We start from the raw sequence: 24,758 nt of genomic DNA, 5'->3' as shown, positions 1-24,758 counted from the left end.
TATTTGAATAATTTCATCTTCTTCTTCATTAATCGTCAATTGAGCTAATTCATTTTCCATCAATGCAGGTGCAGATCTCGATCTTGAATATCTTTCTTCAAAGTAGGAGGCCACTGTGCCAGGCGCACCGATTCCAAACAACAAAAACCAAATAAACAAAAAAACCTAGAATTCTTGCCAGAGACGGCAGACTGAAATCGTGCAAGGATAGCAGACTCTTTAAAATTAATTTTGAAGTGTATACATTATTTTTAACATCAAAGTATAAAGTATATGTAATAACACTTTTTTATGTATATAAAAATGTATGAGAGGTTTGAATACTAGGGTAATAATATGAAAAAAAACTATTTAATATATATGATAAAATAGTTAAATATAAAATAAAAATAATTAATATTAAATTAAATTTGAAAGTAGATAGATGAGTAAAGCTCTTGTAAAAAATAAGACCATTTCAAAATAAATAAAAAAATTATAGCCAATTGTAATTAATTGATTGCTAATTGATGTACTAAAATATGCACTAAAATATGCGAAAAATAATACTCTTATCAAATTGTTGTATAAGTGATTAAGAGTTATATATTTAAAAATTTAGTTGCAGTAATAATACAAATTACACTCTTTAAGAAAGAACACGTGTTTAAATATTGAAAATAAATAACTTCAAATGAACATAGAAATATATTTCGAAAAAATTTATTTGTCTGCCCCACCTTTTAAAAATGCAGTAGGTTAGGAAATTAAGAATTAATGCATAAAATAATATTGGGTTTTGTTTTCTATGAAAAAGAAAAAGCAATAACCAAACAAAGGTGACTATGCTAACCACTTTTGGCATATTCAATTTTATAAATGGGTTCTACTTGCATTACATTCTATCATTTACCCACATTATAATAATTATATTGTATTTATTTCTTAAAAGATTAATTATACTTTTCAAAATTAATAGTAAAAAATTGTTTATATGATTATTTTAAAATTTATATAGTCAAAGAATTTTAGATCTGATAAAAATAATTGAATAGTCAAATCTATTAATTTTTAATCAAAGCTGATAAAGTGAAAAGATATGTGAAAGGTCCTTTTAATCGGACAAACTAATTGTTTAATAAAAATTAGGAGGAGGCAGATTCATGGGATAAATAAATCATTTGGTTAGTAAATTTTAATTCTATAAATCGTGTTTAAGTATAATTTTATATAATATATAAAATCAGCTCTCTCTAGGAAGCCATTAAAATAAATAGACTTTAAATTATTTTTTTAACCCAAACAACAAACGTAATTATTACAACTTAAACTTAAGCCACATCTAGAACACTGAATATTCTTTACCATCAAGTCATCTTTTTAACAATAAATACGATTTATCTAATATATATACTATTTTTATAACTATATCTATATAATAACAACCTTCAAAAAGTTGTTTAATAATTAGTTAGAAAACAATTTTAAATAGATTATTGTTGATAAACACCTTAATTAGTTAGCAATCAATTACATAATAATAAAATTAATAATTAACTAAAAATTTCTACAAAGTTGATAATTGCTAATTTAATCGATCGAGGGAATAATTAGATATTTTATATGCCATTTAATTAATGTATAAACTTATCAACTTCTCAACCTTAAACATTAAAGTTAACATTTAATTAAGTAACATTTTTACCTTTTATGAAAAAATTACTTATCTTTTCATAATAGTATTCATTATACAATTTATATTTAATGTTTTAGTTTTAAAAGGATGTATTTCAAATTTTTCAAGTAATTTGATTTTTACAATTAATATTTTTTATTGTTAAATTTTAAATTTTAAATTTTTATTTTCATTTTAATAAATTTTATAATTGAATTTCTTTACTATTTGGAATACATATTGTCACAATATTAAGAGTATTATTGAATATTTCATAAATATTAATTAAGTTATAACAAATTATTATATTAATTTAATGATCCTGTTTCGATTAGAAGGTTCTTTCCGGACCACTATGCTAAATATTTGAATTGAAGAGGAATACTTAAAAATAATATGGGATTTTGACTTTAGGCAATTAGAGGTGGAGTGTGATAATGCTCTAGTAGTGGAAATTGTTTTAGTTGGCAGTGTGACAAATAGTAGGATGTAGGAGCTGCGACTGATTCATCATTTCTTGAATTGTAATTAAAGCGTACGTTTTCAATATATTCCCAAGGACCACAATAAAATTGTTGATCATATGGTTAAAATTGCAAGATCAAATTATAATGAGATGCTTGTTTTTACTAAATTCTCCATTACGATAGAAGAGTTACTCAAGTCAGGTATTGGCTACTTAACTAATATCACTTAATAGTATATAGTTTTAATGTAATCACTTTTATGATGTTTTCTTTTACCCAAAAAATTTAAAATTGCTTTAATATTGTTTTCATTGTTAATCAAATTATCGTTGTTTTATAGGTAGTTTTATAGTGAGATCATGTGTATTAAATCAAATAAAATTAAGAGGAATTTTGAAAACCACCTATTTAGATAAAATTTGAAAAAAATTGAGCTATTAAATTCCTCCTCAAATTACCAAAAAAAATTAAAAATAATGTGATTTTTATTTTTATAGAGGTAAAGATAATGTTTTATTTTTATTTTTATGATAGTATGGTTTAATTTATTTACAACAGTTACTTTAAATCCACTTCTTTAAATTAAATAAAGAGGGACTATAAATAATTTTAAGTATCCTATCAAAATAGTAAATATGATCATAACATATAATGAAATTATTCAAAAACTGAATTTTATACTCCTATTTTTTTAGACTTGCTGGCATATGCAATATCATAAGCTTTTTATGTAATTTCTTTTTGGTTTTAATGATGTTTGATATAGTAAATATTTCAAATTTGAGTATTGAAAATTTTAATAAGTTTTAATTTGAAAAGAATTTATTATTATAATTTTAACCACTTTTTATTAATTTAAATTTTAAAATGAGAATATAAAATTATTTTATTCAAAACATTTATAAAACTAAAATTTAATATTATAATAATTAAATAAAACAGCTATATATGTTAAAAAAACATTAACCACACAATTATTGTAACACCCCCACGCCTGAAACCGTCACCGGAGTCAAGCTTGAGGTGTTACTAAACTTATCTTACCTTTTAAACAACTCTAAACCACTTATTTTAATTTTCGGAATAAACTATTTTTCTGCGTCATGGTTGCTTAAAAATTCATTTCTCGAGTTTCAAAACTTGAAATTAAGATCCGTAAATTTTTCCTGAAACTAGGCTCATATATCTATCTACTAATTTTTTTCTAGAATTTTTGACTTAGCCAATTAGTACAGTTTATTAGTTAAAGTTACTCCTGTTTCAGAATTAGACTGCACTGGCCTCTACTTACTACGAACCACTTTTCTCTCTGTAAAAAATTCATATGACTGTACCGTTTGTTTCTATTAAAACTAGATTCAATAAGGATTCTATCCATAATAAGTACACCACCTAATTATTTTTGTAAAATTTATGGTAAATTTCTAAAGTTGGAACAGGGGATCCAGAAATCACTCTGGCCCTATTTCACTAAAACTCAGATATCTTATAAAATACAAAACCTTTACCTGTTTTGCTTATTCCATAAGAAAATAGACATAATAAGATTTAATTTCATATATTATTAATCTTCAAACTATGTTTCTACAATTTTTAGTGATTTTTCAAAGTTACATAATTTCTGTTACTTGAATCTGTTTTTAGGTTACTTTCACATTTTTCATAATTTTCATGTGATAATCACCATTCAATCATACATATTAATAAACATGTATATCATCGGCCATTTTATTAGCTAATCACTAGCAAGTATTTACACATCATTCATTGTTCATATTATACCAAAAGTAGCTAAGTTTCTATACATGCCATACCCAAAACAAAACGTCTAATTATACCGAGTTATTTCTTTGATAGTGTGATCGGCCTCCGACGTTTCCTTCGATCCCCGAGTGGCTAGATAAGTACTATAAGAAGAAGAAAATAAAGAGATTAAGCACTAGGCTTAGTAAGCTTACAAACAAATAAATCACAACATTCAACATAATGGATAATTATGCATAATATCATCTAACATAATAAATTTCTTTACTTCTCAATTTCTATCTTCTTCTTTATTCCCTTACCTTTTTTCTTACCTGACCTTTTCTTTTTCATAAATATAATCTACTTTTCCTTTGCTGTTAATTCACTGTAATTTAACTCGTACCCTGACCCGTTGAACCACTCGGAATACTAAGGATACTAGGGTCGTTCCTGTCTTTCAATATCCTGCCAATGTCATGTCTTTGACATGGACTTACATGAATTATTCCTGTCTCCAATGCCATATATAATATGGACTTACATGGCTGAATCCTATCTCCAAAGCCATATTTCTAATATGGACTTACATGGCTCATTTCTGTTCTGTCTTGTCAACCCTAATATCCTAACATTTCTAAGGTTCAACCGGGGCTTTCTAACACTTTTCCTCTGTCACTTCACCTTAAATTCGACTTTAAATATTTTCATAACATAAATATATAAATGCTGGAAATTGACAATAATAATGTAAAATAAAAGAATATTGCATTTATTTACTGTAACTTACCTTGATACAAAATGTGACTAAACTTTACAATTTAGTCCTTTACTTTTTCTTTTCCCCGATCTACTCCCGAATTTCGTTCTTCTTGATCTATAATAGCAAATTTAACTTATTTAATATTCACATTTATTAAAACAGTCCTTGACCCAAACTTTGGAAAAATTATATTTTTACCCCTAAACTTTCACATATTTGCACTTTTTCCCCAAGGCTCGTAAATTAAATTTCATCCTATTTTCTTATGTTTTATGACATGCTGATCATTTTTTCCTTCTATTGCAATATCAAAATCACACTCTAACATATACTTATGACTATTGGTATTTTTTTCCGATTTAAGCCCTTTTACTCGTTTTCACTTAAAACCGAGTAGCATAAGTTGTTTAACATAATTTAAAACCTCATATTCTATCATAAAACACCAAAATACACAAATTTTAGCTATGGATATTTTTCCAAATATGAACCCTAGGTTGAATTATTGCTAGAATAAGCTTAATCAAGTTACCGGGACTCAAAAAACGTAAAGATTATTAAAAACGAGGCTTGGAATCACTTACTATGAAGCTTGAAAGTTGAAGAAACCCCAGCTATGGAGGAGAGCAAAAATCGGCAGAAACTAATTGAGAAGATGACCATTTTGTGTTATTTTCCTTTTAATTCATTTAATATCCAAATGACCAAATTGCCCTCCTTACTAAACTTTCAAAATTCCTTTCATGTCCTAATTTTTGTCCATGAACTTAAAATTGGTCAAATTTTATTTAAACCCTCCTAATTAATATTCCAAAGCAATTTCATACTAAAAACTTATAGAATGCAAGTTTTGCAAATTATTCGATTTAGTCCCTAACCTCAACTTAAGCACTTTATGCATAGAATTTCATCACGAAATTTTCACACAATCATGTAATCATACCATGAACCTCAAAATAATAATAAAATAAATTTTTCTACCTCGGATTTGTGGTTTCACAACCACTGTTCCGCTTAGGCCCTATTTCGGGATGTTACAATTATATTATAATATTTTATTTTTATAATAATGACTTAGTATTTTGTTAAAATTTATTAATAAAAATAAATTAGTTTAAATTAAGCCACACAATAATATTATAGTATTTTTTAATAATGTATTTTTAAGATGATAGATAACATCCAATTTTATCTTTTCTTTAGATGATAAAAATATTTAAGGTTAAATTATTTTATAGAATATTTCTTTTATTTTCTTATTAAATATCGTTTCAATTTTAACTTTTAACTAAAGACAAAATGAATTTTGGTTAAGATTAATAATTTTTTAAACATTTATATGTTTAATAAAATAAAATAAAAACAAATTAATTATAAAAAATATTATTTTTTAAAATAAAATAAAAATCAAATCACATAACGAGTAGTCATATTCCGATATATTGCAATAATTTTAAATACAATTCAACTTTAAATCTTGTAATTACATTGTTGAAAGAGATTTTCTCAAACTCTAAAAGAACATCAAAATTATCATGAATTTACTAAAAATATTGTCACATATTTCTTTTAAAATGATAATAATATTTATGTTCGGATCCCATCTCAATCATTAAAATATATATTTATGATAAGATTTGAACTCAAAATATTCTCTTAATTTTATTATTTTAAATTAAAATAATATTTCATTTTCATATCAATTCTTAATAAATATATTAAATAATTATTTTCATTTGCTATAATCTAATATTAAATAAATTTTTGGGTTTAGAAGAGTCTGGAAAGTCGGTACGTTGCTTGTAACGGCCTAATTTTCAGTGGTGTCGGAAATGGTGATTTGAGATCACTAAATTCGACAAATAAGATTGAACAAGATAGTAATTTAATATTTATGAGTCAAGTAAGAATTTAGAAGAATTTGTGAAATGGTGAAATTAGTGAATTAAAAGAATTTATTAGGTCAAACGGGCCAAAAATGGGGTATCGAGACCTCAAAGTTGAAAATCGAGCTATAAATATTTTTGTAAATATTTATGGAGTGTCATTGAGTTAGTATTAAAGTTTCGTTAGAAAATTTTAACGTTTGGATGGCTAATTAATTGAAAAGGATTAAATTGAAAATAGCATAAAATTTGTTAAATTGTGAGTAAATAGCTTAAGTATTTAAAAAGATGGATTTAAAGAGAAATTAGACCCAAAGGTTAATGGCTGGACGGTTTGGGTATGAAATAAGCAAGAAAACAATGTGAACAAGGGGCAAAATTGGAAATAGATAAAAGTTAATAGTTAAATAATGATGTAATTGAAAAATCTAGACATTTACTTCATAATTTCTCAGCCAAAACGCCATAGAAGGTCTGGAGAAAGCTGGTTTTTCATATTTTTACATCATGTGAGTCTAATTCTTGCTTTTTCTTGATAATTTTTATGTTTTTATGACTTTTACAATTAGGTCCACTTGTAGAATTCATTAGTTTTTGATTTTATGGGTGAAATTGGAAGTTACCCTGGATGTATAAGGAATTTTATGATGAATTATTATGAAATTTAAGTTCTAATTTCATATTAAGGTGGTTTTATTAAGTGATTTTGATAGGAAATGATATTTAGGACCTAATTGTGAAAAAGTTGTGAATTGAAGGTTGCTGTTGAAATTCAGAATATAAAAGATTTTGAAATAGTTTATAATGATAAAATAAAGTGTTAATTGAGAAAAATTAGTTCAATTGATGGGTGAATTGAGTAGGGACTAAATTGTGAAAACTGTAAATTTTGGGGTAAAAGTGCAATTTTGAAATTTGAACAGCATAAATTGTGAAGTGAAATAGAAATCAAATAAATGCTAATGAGTAGAAATATTTTATATTATAGATCAAGAATCCAAAGAAGAACGAGGAAAAGAAAAAGTTGCGAATAGTCCCAAAATTTCAATATCTTCTACAAATTAGCCGGTAAGTTCATATGGTTGAAATTAGATGTTTATTTGTGAATGATTGAAGTATATAATGTGTTATTATATACTAATTTGTTGTGGGATTGTGTAGATTTTGTTAATGAAAGAATAAATGTGGAAATGCAAATTAGGAAAAACGCAGGATTGAGTAATGTTCAGATCGTGACGTGTGATGAATTGATTGGATAAGACCATGGTTGTTCCATGGCAAAGTGTGAAATGTAGGTATGGTATTATCAAATCCATACTGAGTTAAGAAATGTAGGTATGGCATTTCCCATACCGAGTTAAAAAAATGTAGGTATGGTATTTCAATGAGGAAAACCATCTTGAGTTGTGAATCGTGGCATTGAGCAACGACGTACTCAATTTCGTAAGCCGTTTCCTAATTTGATTATAAGAAATAAAAGAGAAGTGATCCAAATGGAAGAGATTGAGTAGTTGTTGCTGTTGAGCTCAACTATGTGAATTATTATAACAATGGTTGTGAATCGCAGAAACTTTAGTAAGTGTTTTGGTATTGTTTGGAAATATTATGTTTGGTAAGCATTACTTTTAACCTATGAACTTACTAAGCTTCAATAAGCTTACTTGTGTGTGTTTAATATTTTTATGTAGATTGACTTGAAGTGAAGTGGGTAGATCGGATCAACACAACAAAGCACACTATCCGATCAATTCGGTAGCTTTTGTTTTAAGTTTGAAGATTTATATGGCATGTATAGAGTTTGAATGAATTGAAGTAAAGATGTTATAAACTAGTTAACAATATTTGTACTAAAACAGTTTTCGGTAAGTAACAGTAGTTTGACTTTGAAAAATCACTAAAAATAGTAGAAATGGAATTAAATAATGAATAAATTATGGAATCGAATCTTGATGAGTCTATTTTCATATGGAAGAAGCAAAACAGGTATATGAGCTATATTTTATGAGATGTTTAAATTTTTGTGAAATAGGGCCAGAGCGATTTCTGGATCCCCTGTTCTGAATTTGGAAATTCACCATAAATTTTACAAAGATAATTAGAAGCCATACTTTATATGTAAAGATTCCTTATTGAGTCTAGTTTTATTAGAGACAAACGGCATAGTCATTGAAGCTCTGTACAGAGAGATATCTGATTCGTAATACACAAAGGTCAGAGTAGTCAAACCCTGAAACAGGGGAGATTTTAAATAATAAACTGTACTAATTGGCTTGACCAAAAATTCTAGAAAAAAATTGGTAAGTAGATATATGAGTATAAATTCAGAGAAAATTTACGGATTTGGATTTAGAGTTTTATAACTCGAGATATGAATTATTTAGCAACTATGACACAGTTGGACAGCTTGTCTGGAAAGTGTGATATAAATTGTTTGAATTTGTTTAAGTGCTCAAATAAGTTTAGTAATGCCTCGTGCTCGACTCCGGCAACGGTCTCGGGTAAAGGGGGCGTTACATTTATTGGTATCAGAGCCTGGTTTAGTCGATTCTCGAAACGAATTTGATGTGTAAAGTGTTTAAAAATACATGCCATATAAATCTGTGATAGTGTGATGTGAATGATCCGATCTAATTACTAATTTTTGTTATAGATTGTAAAGATGTCTGATAGACCCGATGGTGCTAGTCAGGAAGAGGAAGTTAATAGTAGAATACAGACTTCTGAGCAGGGAACAAGTGGTAATGTCCCGATTTCTTTGATGAGAGAGGAAGAACTTAAAAATATGATTTACGGATTAATGAATCAGTGGTATCATGAAACAATACAAGGAAGAAGTCAGGCACAACAACCTCCTCCTCCCCTCTGTACCACCGCCATACAACCCGGTTGCTCCTCCTTTAATAGATGAATCTAGCAAAAGAACACCAATTGAAAAACTCGAAAGTTTGGAGTGAAGAATTTCGAGGAGATCGGACGATGATCCGGTTAAAGCGAGTATTGGTTAAAGAGTTTGGAGAGAGTTTTAAAGCAGATGATGTGTTCTCCTGAGGACTATTTGGGATGTGCGCTTATTGAAAGAAGAAGCGTATAATTGGTGGGAAACCATTGAGGCGATGGTACCGCAGATAAACTTAGTGGGAATTCTTCCAAAACGAATTTAAGAAGAAGTATGTGGGAAAGAGATATTTAGATAAGAAGAAGAGAATTTCTTGATCTTCGACAAGGAATAAAACAATGGCGAATATGAAAGAGAATTTGTGTATCTCAAGAGATATGCTCGGATGTTGTACCGACAGAGGAAGAAATGTGCATTAGATTTGAAGAAGGGCTTAATGATGAAATCGAATGATGATTGGAGGTACAGAGATTCGAATTTGTGATTCGTCGATCGAGCTCAAAAGATGGAAGAAGTGTATAATGAAAGATGCAAAGAGAAAGAAGAGGTAAAGAGGTATACAAAAGAAGTTTCTCTAGACCAACTTTGAATTTTTCGCCAAAAGTTCAGAAATGATTCGGTCGACTGTTATAATCCGAACGATCGAATAACAAAGAAACGACTCAACAAGATGTCGGAGTAACTAAGAAACCAGCAGCTAGTGTTAGTAGTGTGCAAAATATTCCGAGACTTAGATGTAAAAATTGTGGTAGATTTCATATTGGTGAGTGTTGGGGAAGAGCCGAGCTTGCTATAAATGTGGTGGAACTGATCATTTTATTCGGACTGTCCTCAATTATTAAAAGAAGATAGAGAACAAGGGAGAAGCAAGCAAATACTCCTCAAAAGGTAAACGTTCAGTCAAAGTAGTGCTACTGGACTGTTCATTCGAACGAGATATCTGCACCCGATCGAGACAAGAGTACCTGCGTACATATGCTATCCGGCAAGGGAAGAAGCTTTTGCTCCGATGTGATAGCTGGTAATTTCTATCTTTTGATGATTCTGTATGCTTTAATTGATCCCGGATCTACACATTCATATATTTGCACTGCATTAGTGTCAGAAAAGAAAATGACCGTTGAGTCCATGACCTTGAATTGCAAGTCACTAATCCACTAGGGCAAAGTGTGTTGGTTAATTTAATATGTCGGAATTGTCCACCGAAAATACAAGGTCGTGAATTCTCTGCTGATTTAATGTTGTTACCTTCCAGAATTTGATGTTATTCTTGGAATGGATTGGTTGATTGAACACGATGCCATAGTGAATTGTAGAGAAAAACGGATTGATTTAAAATGTCAGACAGGGGAAATAGTTTCAGCTGAGTTTGGGGATAAAAAGAATGATGTCAGAATTATTTCAGCCTTTACAGCTCGAAAATTGATTCGGAAAGGTAATAAAGCATTTCTAGCTTATATTCTTGATACTCGGGGTTCTGAATTGAAGATGGAACGATTGTCAGTTGTTAATGAGTTTACTGATGTGTTTCCTGAGGAATTACCTGGTTTACCCCCAGATCGTGAGGTTGAATTCACAATTGATGTAATTCCGGGTACAGCTCCAATATCAATAACACCGTATAGAATGGCACCAGCTGAGTTAAAAGAGTTGAAGACACAGTTGCAAGAGTTATTGGATAAAGGGTTCATCAGACCGAGTACATCACCTTGGGGCGCACCTGTCTTATTTGTGAAAAAGAAAGATGGTTCGTTGCGATTGTGTATTGATTACAGGCAGTTGAATAATGTAACAATTAAAAATAAATATCCATTACCTCGTATCGATGATTTGTTTGATCAACTGAAAGGTGCTGCAGTGTTCTCAAAAATAGACCTTAGATCTGGGTATTATCACCGAAGGTTAAAGAGTGTGATGTGCCAAAGACGCTTTTGAACTCGGTATGGTCACTACGAATTTTTGGTAATGCCTTTTGGTTTAACGAATGCCCTCGCTGCATTTATGGATTTAATGAATCGAATTTTTCAGTCTTATTTGGATAGATTTGTGGTGGTATTTATTGATGACATATTGGTCTATTCAAAGACGAATCCGAACATGCACAAAGACTTGAGAATTGTACTACGACGTTGAGAGAAAAAACAGTTATATGCGAAATTTAGTAAATGTGAGTTTTGGCTTCATGAGGTTGGATTTTGGGTCATATTATATCAATCAAGGAATTCGTGTGGATCCAAGTAAAGTTTGGCGGTGGTGAATTGGAAAACACCAAGAATGTAAATCAAGTGCGAAGTTTTCGGGATTAGCAGGATACTATCGCCGCTTTTGTAAAGCATTTTTCCATGATTGCTTCACCAATGACTCGTTTATTACGTAAGAATGTTGAGTTTATGTGGTCTCGATGAATGTCGTGAGCTTTGATCGCTTAAAGAAAATGTTAATGAAGCTCCGGTCTTAACTCAACCGAATCGGTATACCGTATGTTGTGTACAAATGATGCATCTTTAAGTGGTTTGGGTTGTGTGTTAATGCAATCGGGAAAGGTGGTGGCTTATGCTTCACGGCAATTAAAACCACATGAAAAGAATTACCCTACACATGATCTTGAGTTAGCTGCAATTGTTTTTGCCTTAAAATTTGGAGACACTATTTATATGGTGAGAAGTGTTATATGTATACGGATCACAAAAGTTTGAAATACTTATCGACTCGAAGGAACCGAACTTAAGACAGAGACGGTGGTTAGAGTTCTTGAAAGACTATGATTTGGTTATTGACTATCATCCAGGAAAGCTAATGTAGTTCTTGATGCATCGAGTCGAAAGTCATCCTTGTTTGCACTTCGCAATGAATGCTCATTTGGCTCTTAATGAAGAAGGTGTTGTATTAGTAGAATTAAAGGTAAAACCAATGTTTCTTCAACAAATTCAGAAGCTGCAGAATGAAGATCCAAAATTGGTGCTGAAACGACAAATGGTTCGGGATAATTTAGATTCAGAGTTCAGTATTGATGATGAAGGTATATTGCGCTATCATAATAGGATTTGTGTTCCCAATAATTCGATTTAAAGAATGATATTCTTTCTCAAGCACATAATAGTATGTATTCTATTCATCCGGTAGTACAAAATGTATGGTGATCTGAAAAAGACATATTGGTGGCTGGTATGAAAAGAGAAATTTCGAATTTATTGCAAAATGTTTGATTTGCCGCAAAGTTAAAGCAGAGCATCAAGTGCCAACGGGTTTATTACAACCCATTATGATTCCTGAATGGAAGTGGGAGCATATTTCAATGGATTTTGTGTCAGGATTGCCTGTGACTCCGAGAAAGAAAGATTCGATATGGGTGATTGTTGATAGATTGACAAAGTCAAGACACTTTATTTCAATCGAATAGATTTTTCACTTAATAAGTTAGCGTAATTGTATGTGTCGAGATTGTGAGACTACATGGAGTTCCAATATCTATCATTTCGCATCGGGATCCGAGGTTTACTTCAAGATTTTGGAATAAATTGCAAGAAGCCTTAGGCACCAGATTGAATTTTAGTACAAAGATTTCATCCTCAAACAGATGGACAATCGAGCGAGTGATTCAAATTTTAGAAGATATGTTAAGATGTTGTATACTCGAGTTTGGTGACAGTTGGGAAAGGTATATACCGCTATCGAGTTTGCTTACAACAATAGCTATCAGTCTAGTATAAAAATGACACCATTTGAGGCTCTTTATGGTAGAAAATGCAAGACTCCATTGTGTTGGTCTGAATTGAGTGAATCAAAATAGTTGGGGTTGATTTGATTCGAGAAACCAAGAGAAAGTCCGGATTATTCGAGATAGTCTAAAAGTCGCCTTCAGATCGTCGAAGTCATATGCGGATTTAAAACGAAGAGACATAGAATATGCAGTGGTGATCGAGTATTTCTAAAAGTTTCACCATGGAAAAGGGTGTTACGATTTGGTAAAAGGAAAATTAAGTCCGAGATTCATAGGGCCATATGAAATTGTGGAAAGGGTTGGTCCTGTGGCTTATCGTTTGGCTTTACCTCCTAACTTGAGAAGATTCATAATGTGTTTCATGTGTCTATGTTAAGGCAAGATAGGTCGATCCTTCACACGTAATTCCCCATACTGAAATTGAGCTTCAACCAGATATGACTTATTCGGAAGAACCAAGAAGATTTTGGCTCGTGAAGTTAAGGAATTGCGGAACAAAAGAGTACCATTGGTTAAAGTATTATGGCATCGACATGGTATGGAGGAGGCAACCTGGGAAACAGAGGAGTCAATAAGATCACAGATCCAAATCTATTTTCAGTAACAAATTTCGAGGACGAAATTTTTAAAGGGGAAGAGTTGTAACTACCTAATTTTCAAGTGGTGTCGAAATGGTGATTTGAGATCACTAAATTCGACAAATAAGATTGAACAAGATAGTAATTTAATATTTATGAGTCAAGTAAGAATTTAGAAGAATTTGTGAAATGGTGAAATTAGTGAATTAAAAGAATTTATTAGGTCAAACGGGTCAAAAATGGGGTATCGAGACCTCAAAGTTGAAAATCGAGCTATAAATATTTTTGTAAATATTTATGGAGTGTCATTGAGTTAGTATTAAAGTTTCAGTTAGAAAATTTTAACGTTTGGATGGCTAATTAATTGAAAAGGATTAAATTGAAAATAGCATAAAATTTGTTAAATTGTGAGTAAATAGCTTAAGTATTTAAAAAGATGGATTTAAAGGGCAATTAGACCCAAAGGTTAATGGCTGGACGGTTTGGGTATGAAATAAGCAAGAAAACAATGTGAACAAGGGCAAAATTGGAAATAGATAAAAGTTAATAGTTAAATAATGATGTAATTGAAAAATCTAGACATTTACTTCATAATTTCTCAGCCAAAACGCCATAGAAGGTCTGGAGAAAGCTGGTTTTCATATTTTTACATCATGTGAGTCTAATTCTTGCTTTTTCTTGATAATTTTTATGTTTTTATGACTTTTACAATTAGGTCCACTTGTAGAATTCATTAGTTTTTGATTTTATGGGTGAAATTGGAAGTTACCCTGGATGGATAAGGAATTTTATGATGAATTATTATGAAATTTAAGTTCTAATTTCATATTAAGGTGGTTTTATTAAGTGATTTTGATAGGAAATGATATTTAGGACCTAATTGTGAAAAAGTTGTGAATTGAAGGTTGCTGTTGAAATTCAGAATATAAAAGATTTTGAAATAGTTTATAATGATAAAATAAAGTGTTAATTGAGAAAAATTAGTTCAATTGATGGGTGAATTGAGTAGGGACTAAATTGTGAAAATGTAAATTTTGGGGTAAAAGTGCAATTTCGAAATTTGAACAGCATAAATTGTGAAGTGAAATAGAAATCAAATAAATGCTAATGAGTAGAAATATTTTATATTATAGATCAAGAATCCAAAGAAGAACGAGGAAAAGAAAAAGTTGCGAATAGTCCCAAAATTTCAATATCTTCTACAAATTAGCCGGGTAAGTTCATATGGTTGAAATTAGATGTTTATTTGTGAATGATTGAAGTATATAATGTGTTATTATATACTAATTTGTTGTGGGATTGTGTAGATTTTGTTAATGAAAGAATAAATGTGGAAATGCAAATTAGGAAAAACGCAGGATTGAGTACGTTCGTATCGTGACGTGTGATGAATTAACGGATAAGACCATGGTTGTTCCATGGCAAAGTGTGAAATGTAGGTATGATATTATCAAATCCATACTGAGTTAAGAAATGTAGGTATGGCATTTCCCATACCGAGTTAAAAAAATGTAGGTATGGTATTTCAATGAGGAAAACCATACTGAGTTGTGAATCGTGGCATTGAGCAACGACGTACTCAATTTCGTAAGCCGTTTCCTAATTTGATTATAAGAAATAAAAGAGAAGTGATCCAAATGGAAGAGATTGAGTAGTTGTTGCTGTTGAGCTCAACTATGTGAATTATTATAACAATGGTTGTGAATCGCAGGAAACTTTAGTAAGTGTTTTGGTATTGTTTGGAAATATTATGTTTGGTAAGCATTACTTTTAACCTATGAACTTACTAAGCTTCAATAAGCTTACTTGTGTGTGTTTAATATTTTTATGTAGATTGACTTGAAGTGAAGTGGGTAGATCGGATCAACACAACAAAGCACACTATCCGGATCAATTCGGTAGCTTTTGTTTTAAGTTTGAAGATTTATATGGCATGTATAGAGTTTGAATGAATTGAAGTAAAGATGTTATAAACTAGTTAACAATATTTGTACTAAAACAGTTTTCGTAAGTAACAGTAGTTTGACTTTGAAAAATCACTAAAAATAGTAGAAATGGAATTAAATAATGAATAAATTATGGAATCGAATCTCGATGAGTCTATTTTCATATGGAAGAAGCAAAACAGGTATATGAGCTATATTTTATGAGATGTTTAAATTTTTGTGAAACAGGGCCAGAGCGATTTCTGGATCCCCTGTTCTGACTTTGGAAATTCACCATAAATTTTACAAAGATAATTAGAAGCCATACTTTATATGTACAGATTCCTTATTGAGTCTAGTTTTATTAGAGACAAACGACATAGTCATTGAAACTCTGTACAGAGAGATATCTGATTCGTAATACACAAAGGTCAGAGTAGTCAAACCCTGAAACAGGGGAGATTTTAAATAATAAACTGTACTAATTGGCTTGACCAAAAATTCTAGAAAAAAATTGGTAAGTAGATATATGAGTATAAATTCATAGAAAATTTACGGATTTGGATTTCGAGTTTTATAACTCGAGATATGAATTATTTAGCAACTATGACACAGTTGGACAGCTTGTCTGGAAAGTGTGATATAAATTGTTTGAATTTGTTTAAGTGCTCAAATAAGTTTAGTAATGCCTCGTGCTCGACTCCGGCGACGGTCTCGGGTAAAGGGGGCGTTACATTGCTACCGACATTATGTGTTATTTGTGGGTTTGAAACCAAGGAAAGGGTTGGTCCGAAGCTTAAATGGGAGTAATCAAAACTTATTGCATGCATGGATTTAATCTAAAATACATGTTTATGATGAGATGGACATTAATCTTACTTCTCGACTTTAAAGGAAAATACTTTTTTTTTTTAATTTTTTTAGATTAAATTTGGGTTTGTTTCATTCAACCAAACGTGGGGTATTCATATCAGAGTTTTGGGTTTATGTTACTGAAAACAAAATAATGTTTCACTCAGATTTGATTCAAATCTAAGACAAATTTCACATATATTTACATTATTTTACTATCAAATTGATTTTATTTCTTCCTTTATTTTTCTTTGATTGACTCAATAAATTAAATTAAATTAAATTAGTATAGTGACCTACGTTTTACGTTGGTGGAGTATTTATTTATTTATTTTACTAAATTATCAAGTAGAAATTTAAAAGTTTGAGAATTTAATATTTTTTTTTTTAAGAATTTAATTTCTTTACTTTTTTTTAATTTAAAATTTTGAAATTTAACTTAATTGACATCAGTATTGTTATCAGCGTAGAAAGACGTGGGTTCAAATGTACAAAGTTGATCGTGATCAAATGCTTTATGGGTCGTCTTAGGCCTTGCGATTCACCTTATTTATCCCAAAAATATATCGAGATTTTTTACATACAAAGGATTTACTTGTTACTCATATAGTCTAGCCTTTGCTCTTGTTTAGATCCCTTGTTTCACTCCGATAGTATAATTAAATCGGGTCGATGCAGAAGCTAAGGATTAGAGAGAGGTAATGCTTAGTTCTTGACATTGTATCAAAAATAAGTTAATATCCATGTGACAAAAAATGACGTTGTAACGAGCCTAAATTTATTAAGGAATTTTAACAAAAATATGACATTGTAATGGACCTAAGTTTAATAGAGAATTTAAACAATGTTAACAATTCTTAAAAATTCACATTAACATTTTAATCAAAATAAAATGTTTAGACTAACTAATGATATTGAAAGAGTTGAGGTACAAAATTATGTCAAAATTAAATTAAAATATAGAGATTAAATCTCAAATTTGAGAAAAATATAATAATCAAAACTAAAAGGAATAATGACTTATTTGGCTCTCCAACTTTACAAAAAAAAAATCATTTTAGCCCTTCATTTAATTTTTCGTCTCTTTTAGCCATTGAACTTGCATTGTTTGTCAAATCACCCCCAAAATGAATGAAAAATTGAATGTTTGTTAACTTTGTTGACCACGTGAATTGCCACATGTATGCCATGTCACGCCTCCAAATATAGGGTGTTAATTGAAATATATAATCAAGAATTGAATTAGGCTTGGTGGTTAAGTAGTTAAATGCTCTCCCTAGAGGTCCTAGGTTTCAAGCTACTCTTTTACCATTTCTTTTCCTTTTATTTTTAGCAAATTAGTATAAAAGCCACACTAAAATAAATATTGTCAAGTCTAAAATTTAGACAAGAAATAAGTTTTAGGCGTAGTAGTAAAAGAGCTTGCTTTCCCCTTATATACTCCATTTTGAGCCACCTAATCCTTTTCCTTTTATTTTCGGTAGCAAGGGTAAATTACCATGCCGCCCTTTAGGGTTCTCAAACCCTAGCTATTTAGTCCAATTTTTCCCAAATAGACATGGATTTTGTTTTTTATCAAAAAAAAAAAAAAAGACATGGATTTTGTTTCCTCTTCAACTCCAATTAGAACTTTTCTTTCCTATCCCTATTTTTTCTCATATTTCTTTCCTTTCCTCTCTTTTACATCATAATTTTTTATCTTTTGTTATTGAATATTTTCTTTCTTGTATCGGATCAACCTCATTCTTGATTTCTTAGCGGTACCATCAAATAACATCCTTAATCTTTGCCAAGAATCAACAAGTACATATCAATCTCGATGATTAATCTCAAATTTTTGTAGAATTTCTATCCACGTTATTCTTGTGATTGACTAAATGATCTTTTACAAATCTTGTCAAAATCTTTCGTACATCTTTTTAAATCTTGATACGCAATGTTAATTCGTGCAAATTTATCGTTGAAAGACTTGATTTAGGTGGATTAGATTAGGTTTGGCCGCGAGAAATGTCGATTGGACTCCCGGTGAAAGGTGTGTATTCTATCCCAAGTGAATCAGTGGTGATCGTGTGTAGGAATAGGGTCACACAGTCTCTCGCATAGGCATGTGGACCACACAGCCCTTCACGTGGCCATGTGCCCTGCAAACTCTAGGCTAGTTCGTGAACCAACCTTCCACACGGGCTGCCACATGGTCGTGTCCTTCCTGTAGGTAGATTTTTACATTTGCCACACTACCACAGTCTGTTACATGGCCTGGCCACACGACCACGTGGCCACTATTTTACAATTTTGCACAAAATTTTGTGAATTGTTCAGCTTAATCCTTGGATTATCCCCAGATTGATTTTATAAATTTTATTCACTTAATTGAGTTCTCTGATATTATGAACATGCTAGAATTTGTAAGTTAATGATTGAATTACTACTATATATTGATGATATGTGATTATTATATGTCTACTGCCACTGTCTTTCTAATGAATTGATATTGTTATTCTTACCATTGTATTACTGATTACATGCCTACTGTCATTGTTGAATCAAATACATGCTAAACATGTCTACTATTGCTGTTAAACCAAAAACATGTTAAGCATGTCTACTGCTACTGTTGAACCAAATACATGTTAAGCATGTTTACTATTTTTGTACTGTTACTAGCATGTCATATTGCATTGCATGGGGTGGGGTGGGACAATTGAAAGGAGGAAGTACTGATAGTTTAATAATTTGCAACATTGGTGGTTCATCCACAAATTACTGGTAGCTTTTATCTGCAAATCTGTTGTGCATCCACAACCTACTGGTGGTTTGTTTGCAAACCGTTTAACTAAAAATACTAGCGGTTCGTCCACAAACTACTGGGAGCTTTTATCTGCAAATATGTTGTGCATCCACAACCTACTGGCAACTTGTCTGCAAATACTAGTGGTTCATCTACAAATTGGAGTGTTTTGGTTGGAAGAGTTCTGAGAACTCTTACTGTGTAGTGTAGTGATTGGGTAGGACATTTTTTGTTAAACTAAAATTGCGTTGCATTGACACTCATAAGCATGCTCGAATGAACTGTCAAATTCTACTATACTATACCATTGCTATTATACTAAATATTGTTATTATGTATGCTTGGTTTATTATTCTGCACTGGTTTATTTGTGACCAGACTCACACTAAGCTTCTTAAGCTCATTCCCCTTTTAATTTCCATATTTACAGATAACCCACCATGTTAGGACGTGGACGCGACCTCCAGAAGGTCTCGACTTGAAATTGTTTTTATTTTTTATTTATTATTTGAAATTTTTCATAATTCGAGACTATATTATTTTATTTTTGAATTGTGGCATAGGACTTAGGTTTTGAGTTTAAATTGCATGCATAACATTTAGTTTCATAATAGGATATTGAAATATGGAAATTAATTAATTATTCATGAAATTTGGTTATTATTAAAAATATGAATTGATATCACCTTTCCATTGCTAGATTATAGATAAAGTCTGAATAATAAATAAGTAGGAAAATTAACTATGGTTTCAAAAGTGGTCACCGCTATAAGGAACATGTAAGTTTTCTTCTAAAATAAGCAAACATTTTAAAATGATTGTTTTGATAAACTCTGATAGCTTATTGAGCCATTTTGATGGCTAATGTAATCTCCCGAACTCAAGTTTAATGTCTAGGATGGGTTGAGGGCGTTATATGTCACATTAGCAATTAATTAATTTTTAAAAAATCACGTTTTTATAATATTTATACTTTTTAATACTTTTTATAATTTTATTAATTTTATTTTTTAAATTTTAAAAAATTAATTAATTTTTGACGTGACAATTCACATGTATACCACGTAAGCAATTAACAATATTAACTTTTCTATTCATTTTGGAGTGATTTGACAAATAACGTAAGTTTAAGGGCTAAAAAATGTAAAAAATACATGAAGAATTAAAATGACTTTTTTTTATAAAGTTAAAAGACTAAATAAATAAATATACCAAATTAAAATTTAACGTTTTTATATAATATAAAAAAAGTAAAGAAATTGAAATAGAAATTTAACCATCACGTTTAACATATATTCATATTCAAAGAGTCAAATGTTAAAGAATATTGCCAATAGAATCCGATACCCGACACTTGGCAACGAAATTCGTTGAACTTTGATAGGGTGAGTGTGGCTACGATTAGATAACCTGATAAAGGGTGAGAAAAATGGATGCTTTATGTCAGCCATGTAAACAAAAACCTCACTATGTAGTTAGAAATGCATTAAGAAAAAAAGAAGGGATTTATTTAGTATTTGGTTTTAGGGGATGAGATTCGATCTGTCCATGTGAAAACCTATTTTAATCATTGTCTCATTCTTTTACTTTGTGGTGAATTATATAATATGAACATTGAAGTGGGTCTGGGAGCGATGAAGATAAGGCTGACTACAATATTATTTGAATAAGGATTTTGCACAAATTGCATTGCTTTTGTTTGGTCTTTGGCTTAAAACTAAATTTATCCTACAAATTCACACATGTTGAGAGTTTTTTTTTTAAAATAAAATTTTCATAATTAAACTGATAGTCGGACCGATGAAACACTCAAGTATATAGGAAAATATGAATAAAACCGAAGTTAGCTATCAAGGATAGTAATAGCCTAGTACTTGATCAACCCTTGTGGTAGCTTTGTAGAGCTGTAATGAAGAATGGGATAATGTTTAAGACTCAAAACATATTCAAAGGTAATATCTCTTAAAAGAGGACTTCACACTCACACTTCAAGTTGTTTATTTACATGTAAAAATACAATAACATACAAACACATTTCACCTTCCCCAATCTCTAAAACCAACCCATCACAAAAACGCACAAACACCACCCAAACAAGCCTTACATGAGATTGTTCTTGGCAATAAAGAGTGAAAGATGGGAGGGTCCCCCTAAATGAATTATTAGATTCTTTGAAATCGACCCACATCAACCTTTTTCCCCAACCCATCATTTAACACTGACCCACATGCATTCCTTTGAGAGCCATATATCCTCCCATCTCTTCCTTTCTTATGCGGGATTCAATGCTCTGATTTACTGTGAACGGAAAAAGAGTACAATGTAAAGGTAAACCACAAACAGTAGCCCAAGCAAACAGGGAGATGAAGTCCATTAATATTAGGACCCCACCTTAGCAAATCTTGTTTTTATCATGCAACTTATCAATAAGAGTAATGTTTTCAGCATGTTTTCCTCATTTTTGCACCACCATGTCTGGACAAGTTTATGCAACAGAAACTAAAAAAAAGTTAATACTATTAATCTAATGAGATTATCATACAAAATGGAAACTAAAAGAAACCAAAATATGAAACATGGAGTACATGTTTTTTTTATGACTAAGGTTCTTCCACCGCCCAGTGCCCCATACAACATGTTTTTACAATGTACCCAAAAGAACCCCTTTTGCCTTAGCTGGTCTACTAGTGACGGTGGTGCTCACACTCTACAGGCTTGACAGGGAACCTAGTAGTATCAGTACAATAGTCATAGACCAAGTGGTTTGCCCTAACCCACACCAGTTGGTGGCTCTGGTGCAAACTTAACTCCGACATTGTCGGCTCGTCCCACCAGAACCTCTTCTCAGCACTGCTGCTGCATTTCTTGGCGATCTCATCTGCTGTCACGGAAACCGGGCACTCGCATGCGTCGATTTCGAAGCCTTTGTAGGAGGCAACAAATGGTGCATGGCTCCAATCAGTCTTGACTAGGCCACCCTGTGTGGCCCAATCATCAGCATTCCAGATTGAGCTATAAACACCCATGGCTTGGTCTTTGGGAAAAGGAATTCCTTTGTGTTCCATGTTGGTGTGCACTCTTATTGGTGTCTCATCCACTAGAAATCTGGCATTATAAAACAATAAATAATTTCAAATACCAAGAATATATGAAACACATAAAGCAAATAATCAAGCATATACAAACATGCAAAAGGCACAGAAACCTATATAAACCTACCAACCTTGTAATAAATATTACATATTATAACATTAAAATAACCTTCAATGCCTTTTTCCAAAAGGAATTTATAACCTTTAATAATAGTACTAATTACAGATCTTTAGAACGTAATACCCTAAGGTAATCTAGAAACAAACCATCAATATCAACATGGTAAAGTGGAAATTCACTGAGGCCCCAGTGCAGTAAATGGCGACTGTTGCAATGATGATAAATCAAGATTCCCAACAGAGTACAAATTTGTCTCTATCTTTTTATTACAACAAGCAAGACTTGGACCCTTTCTTATTTTTTTCTTTGGTTTCTTCTGCAGGTTTTCAACCAAGGGTCAGAAGACAAAAAACAGAAAATTTACCCTTTCATTTCAGCTTTTTAGTACAATATTACATACGTGTATCATTAAGTGTATATACATATATATATCATGCTTCAAAGTTAAAAGGATAGTAACAATACTCACACAACTTGGCGCTGGTTCCAAAGAAGAGAGTAAGAGTGGAAGTCCTTGGTGGGGTCAAACCAAAGGTTCATTCTTTGCTCTCTGTTCCCTACACCATTCACGTACACATTGGTCTGGAGAAGGTAAGGTTCACCTGTGGTATTGCCCAGGAACTCGAAGTCGAACTCATTGTGGTATGGACCCTCCGATGACATCTGCATAAGCATCAAGCTTAATTAATGATCACTTGTACATGGTTAAGTCAAAAGTATGATTAAGAGGGAAATAAAGTATCTTTACTGGGTGAGGCCATGGTGGGGACAAGATGAAATAAATGTGAAATAAATTGGCCATAAAGTGATTCACGAGACTGTAGAGTGGGTAGCTACTACTACCATTATGGCCTCGACAGAAAAAGGCCAACTTTTGATTGTCAGCAAACGGAAAAGATAGATTATTTACAAGGTGTAAAAATTTAACATCATGGGGAATTATAAAATTAATGAATAGGGGACCCATGGAAATGATTCGGGAAACGCTCAGCTGAGCTGTTATCCACCCTTGGTAAGATTAAAGCTGGTTGAAAACTTGAAAACCCCAAGCATGGGCAGAATCATATAAAGAGAAAATCGCTTCTTCTTTTTTCCTTTGAATAATGAACTAAAATGTGCAAATTTTATATACTCACATAGTAAGCAGTGACAGTCCCAGCAGAGTCACCCTCTACAAGTTTAATCTGCATGGATACTTTTCCAAACAAATACCTGCTTTTTGATGCAAACCCAGCACCTGATATCACCAAACCCAGAATTTCATTAATCCATATGTTGATAGTTTTACATGAAACTTGCAACAACGGCAGTTAATTAAGTGAAAACTTGAAAGGTTTGATTTTTGAAGTTTCTTTTTAATGAAGGAAAGTAAGGGGAAAGGGTAATAATTACCAGAAAAATTATCAAGTTTGAGCTTAAGAAGCTCTCCTTCATAGATGAAATGATCGTTTGCCCAACCAGGTTGAAAAAGCTCATGAAACTCAGCAGAGCTAACCAAACCCAGCATCATAAGACCCACAAAGAAACCCAAAACGACAGGCATTTTAAACAAGACAGCCATGGAAGCGACAGAAACAGAGAGAGGGAAGGAGGGAGGGAGTAAGCTTAGTGAAGCTTCTACTCTGAAAAATACACACTCAGTCACACTACTCACAAGCAGAGAGTGGGGCATTTTTTATAGCCCAAAAATTCCATTGGCTTGCTTCACAAGGACCAAATGTGGCGCAGGGCAGTGTCCCCACTTTCCAGTAGACTTATTCCACTGCCCACATTGAAAGCCACGTCACGTTAGTTCCTTTTTTTGCCACGTGAGAGTTTTTTTTTTTTTCATAAGGGAACAGCAAAAGGGTTGGTACAATTTTTTGATACATTCAAATTATCACATTTTCATGCAAATTTTTCAATAATATTTTTAAATTATAAAATTTAGTTAATACTGTTAAATTTTTCAGTATTAAATTTATTGCTGTAATATTTTAAAATAAAAAAACTCACTTTATACCCTTGTAATTAAAAAAGGATGTTATATTAAACTTTAAATTTAACAAAATAATTTTAACAAGTTGATTTAAATTTTGAAATCTGAAAAATAAAAGAGTTAAATTCCTAATTTTGAAAAATACAGAAATTTTGGCATATTTCAACCCTTTTAAATATATATATATATATATATATATATATATATATATACTAGTTTCTAAATTTACATGGGTTTAATTATTATTACCTAATAATGTATTTAATTTTTAATTAATTTTTAAATAATGTATTT

General features: G+C 31.1%; 1 protein-coding gene and 1 long non-coding RNA gene across 2 annotated transcripts; both read right to left on the bottom strand.

Moving 5' to 3' along the window:
- Positions 1-3,821: 3,821 nt before the first annotated feature.
- On the bottom strand, positions 3,822-5,293 carry LOC128290672 (uncharacterized). The gene is made up of 3 exons (XR_008280461.1): positions 5,212-5,293; positions 4,655-4,741; positions 3,822-4,028 (listed from the first exon to the last, which is right to left on the bottom strand). It is a non-coding gene; the product is annotated as an uncharacterized LOC128290672 (long non-coding RNA).
- Positions 5,294-21,757: 16,464 nt separating this feature from the next.
- On the bottom strand, positions 21,758-24,195 carry LOC108476312 (xyloglucan endotransglucosylase protein 6). Its single transcript, XM_017778490.2, has 4 exons — positions 23,879-24,195; positions 23,623-23,723; positions 22,956-23,149; positions 21,758-22,378 (listed from the first exon to the last, which is right to left on the bottom strand). The coding sequence occupies exons 1-4, from the start codon at positions 24,156-24,158 to the stop codon at positions 21,958-21,960; spliced, it is 996 nt and encodes a 331-aa protein (XP_017633979.1). The 5' UTR covers positions 24,159-24,195; the 3' UTR covers positions 21,758-21,957.
- Between the last annotated feature and the right edge of the window lie 563 nt (positions 24,196-24,758).

Source organism: Gossypium arboreum, chromosome 3 (assembly GCF_025698485.1).
Source record: "Gossypium arboreum isolate Shixiya-1 chromosome 3, ASM2569848v2, whole genome shotgun sequence".
In the NCBI taxonomy this organism is placed as follows: Eukaryota; Viridiplantae; Streptophyta; class Magnoliopsida; order Malvales; family Malvaceae; genus Gossypium; species Gossypium arboreum.
The sequence above is the reverse complement of the archived record's forward strand: the minus strand, read 5'-3'. Positions and strand labels throughout refer to the sequence as shown.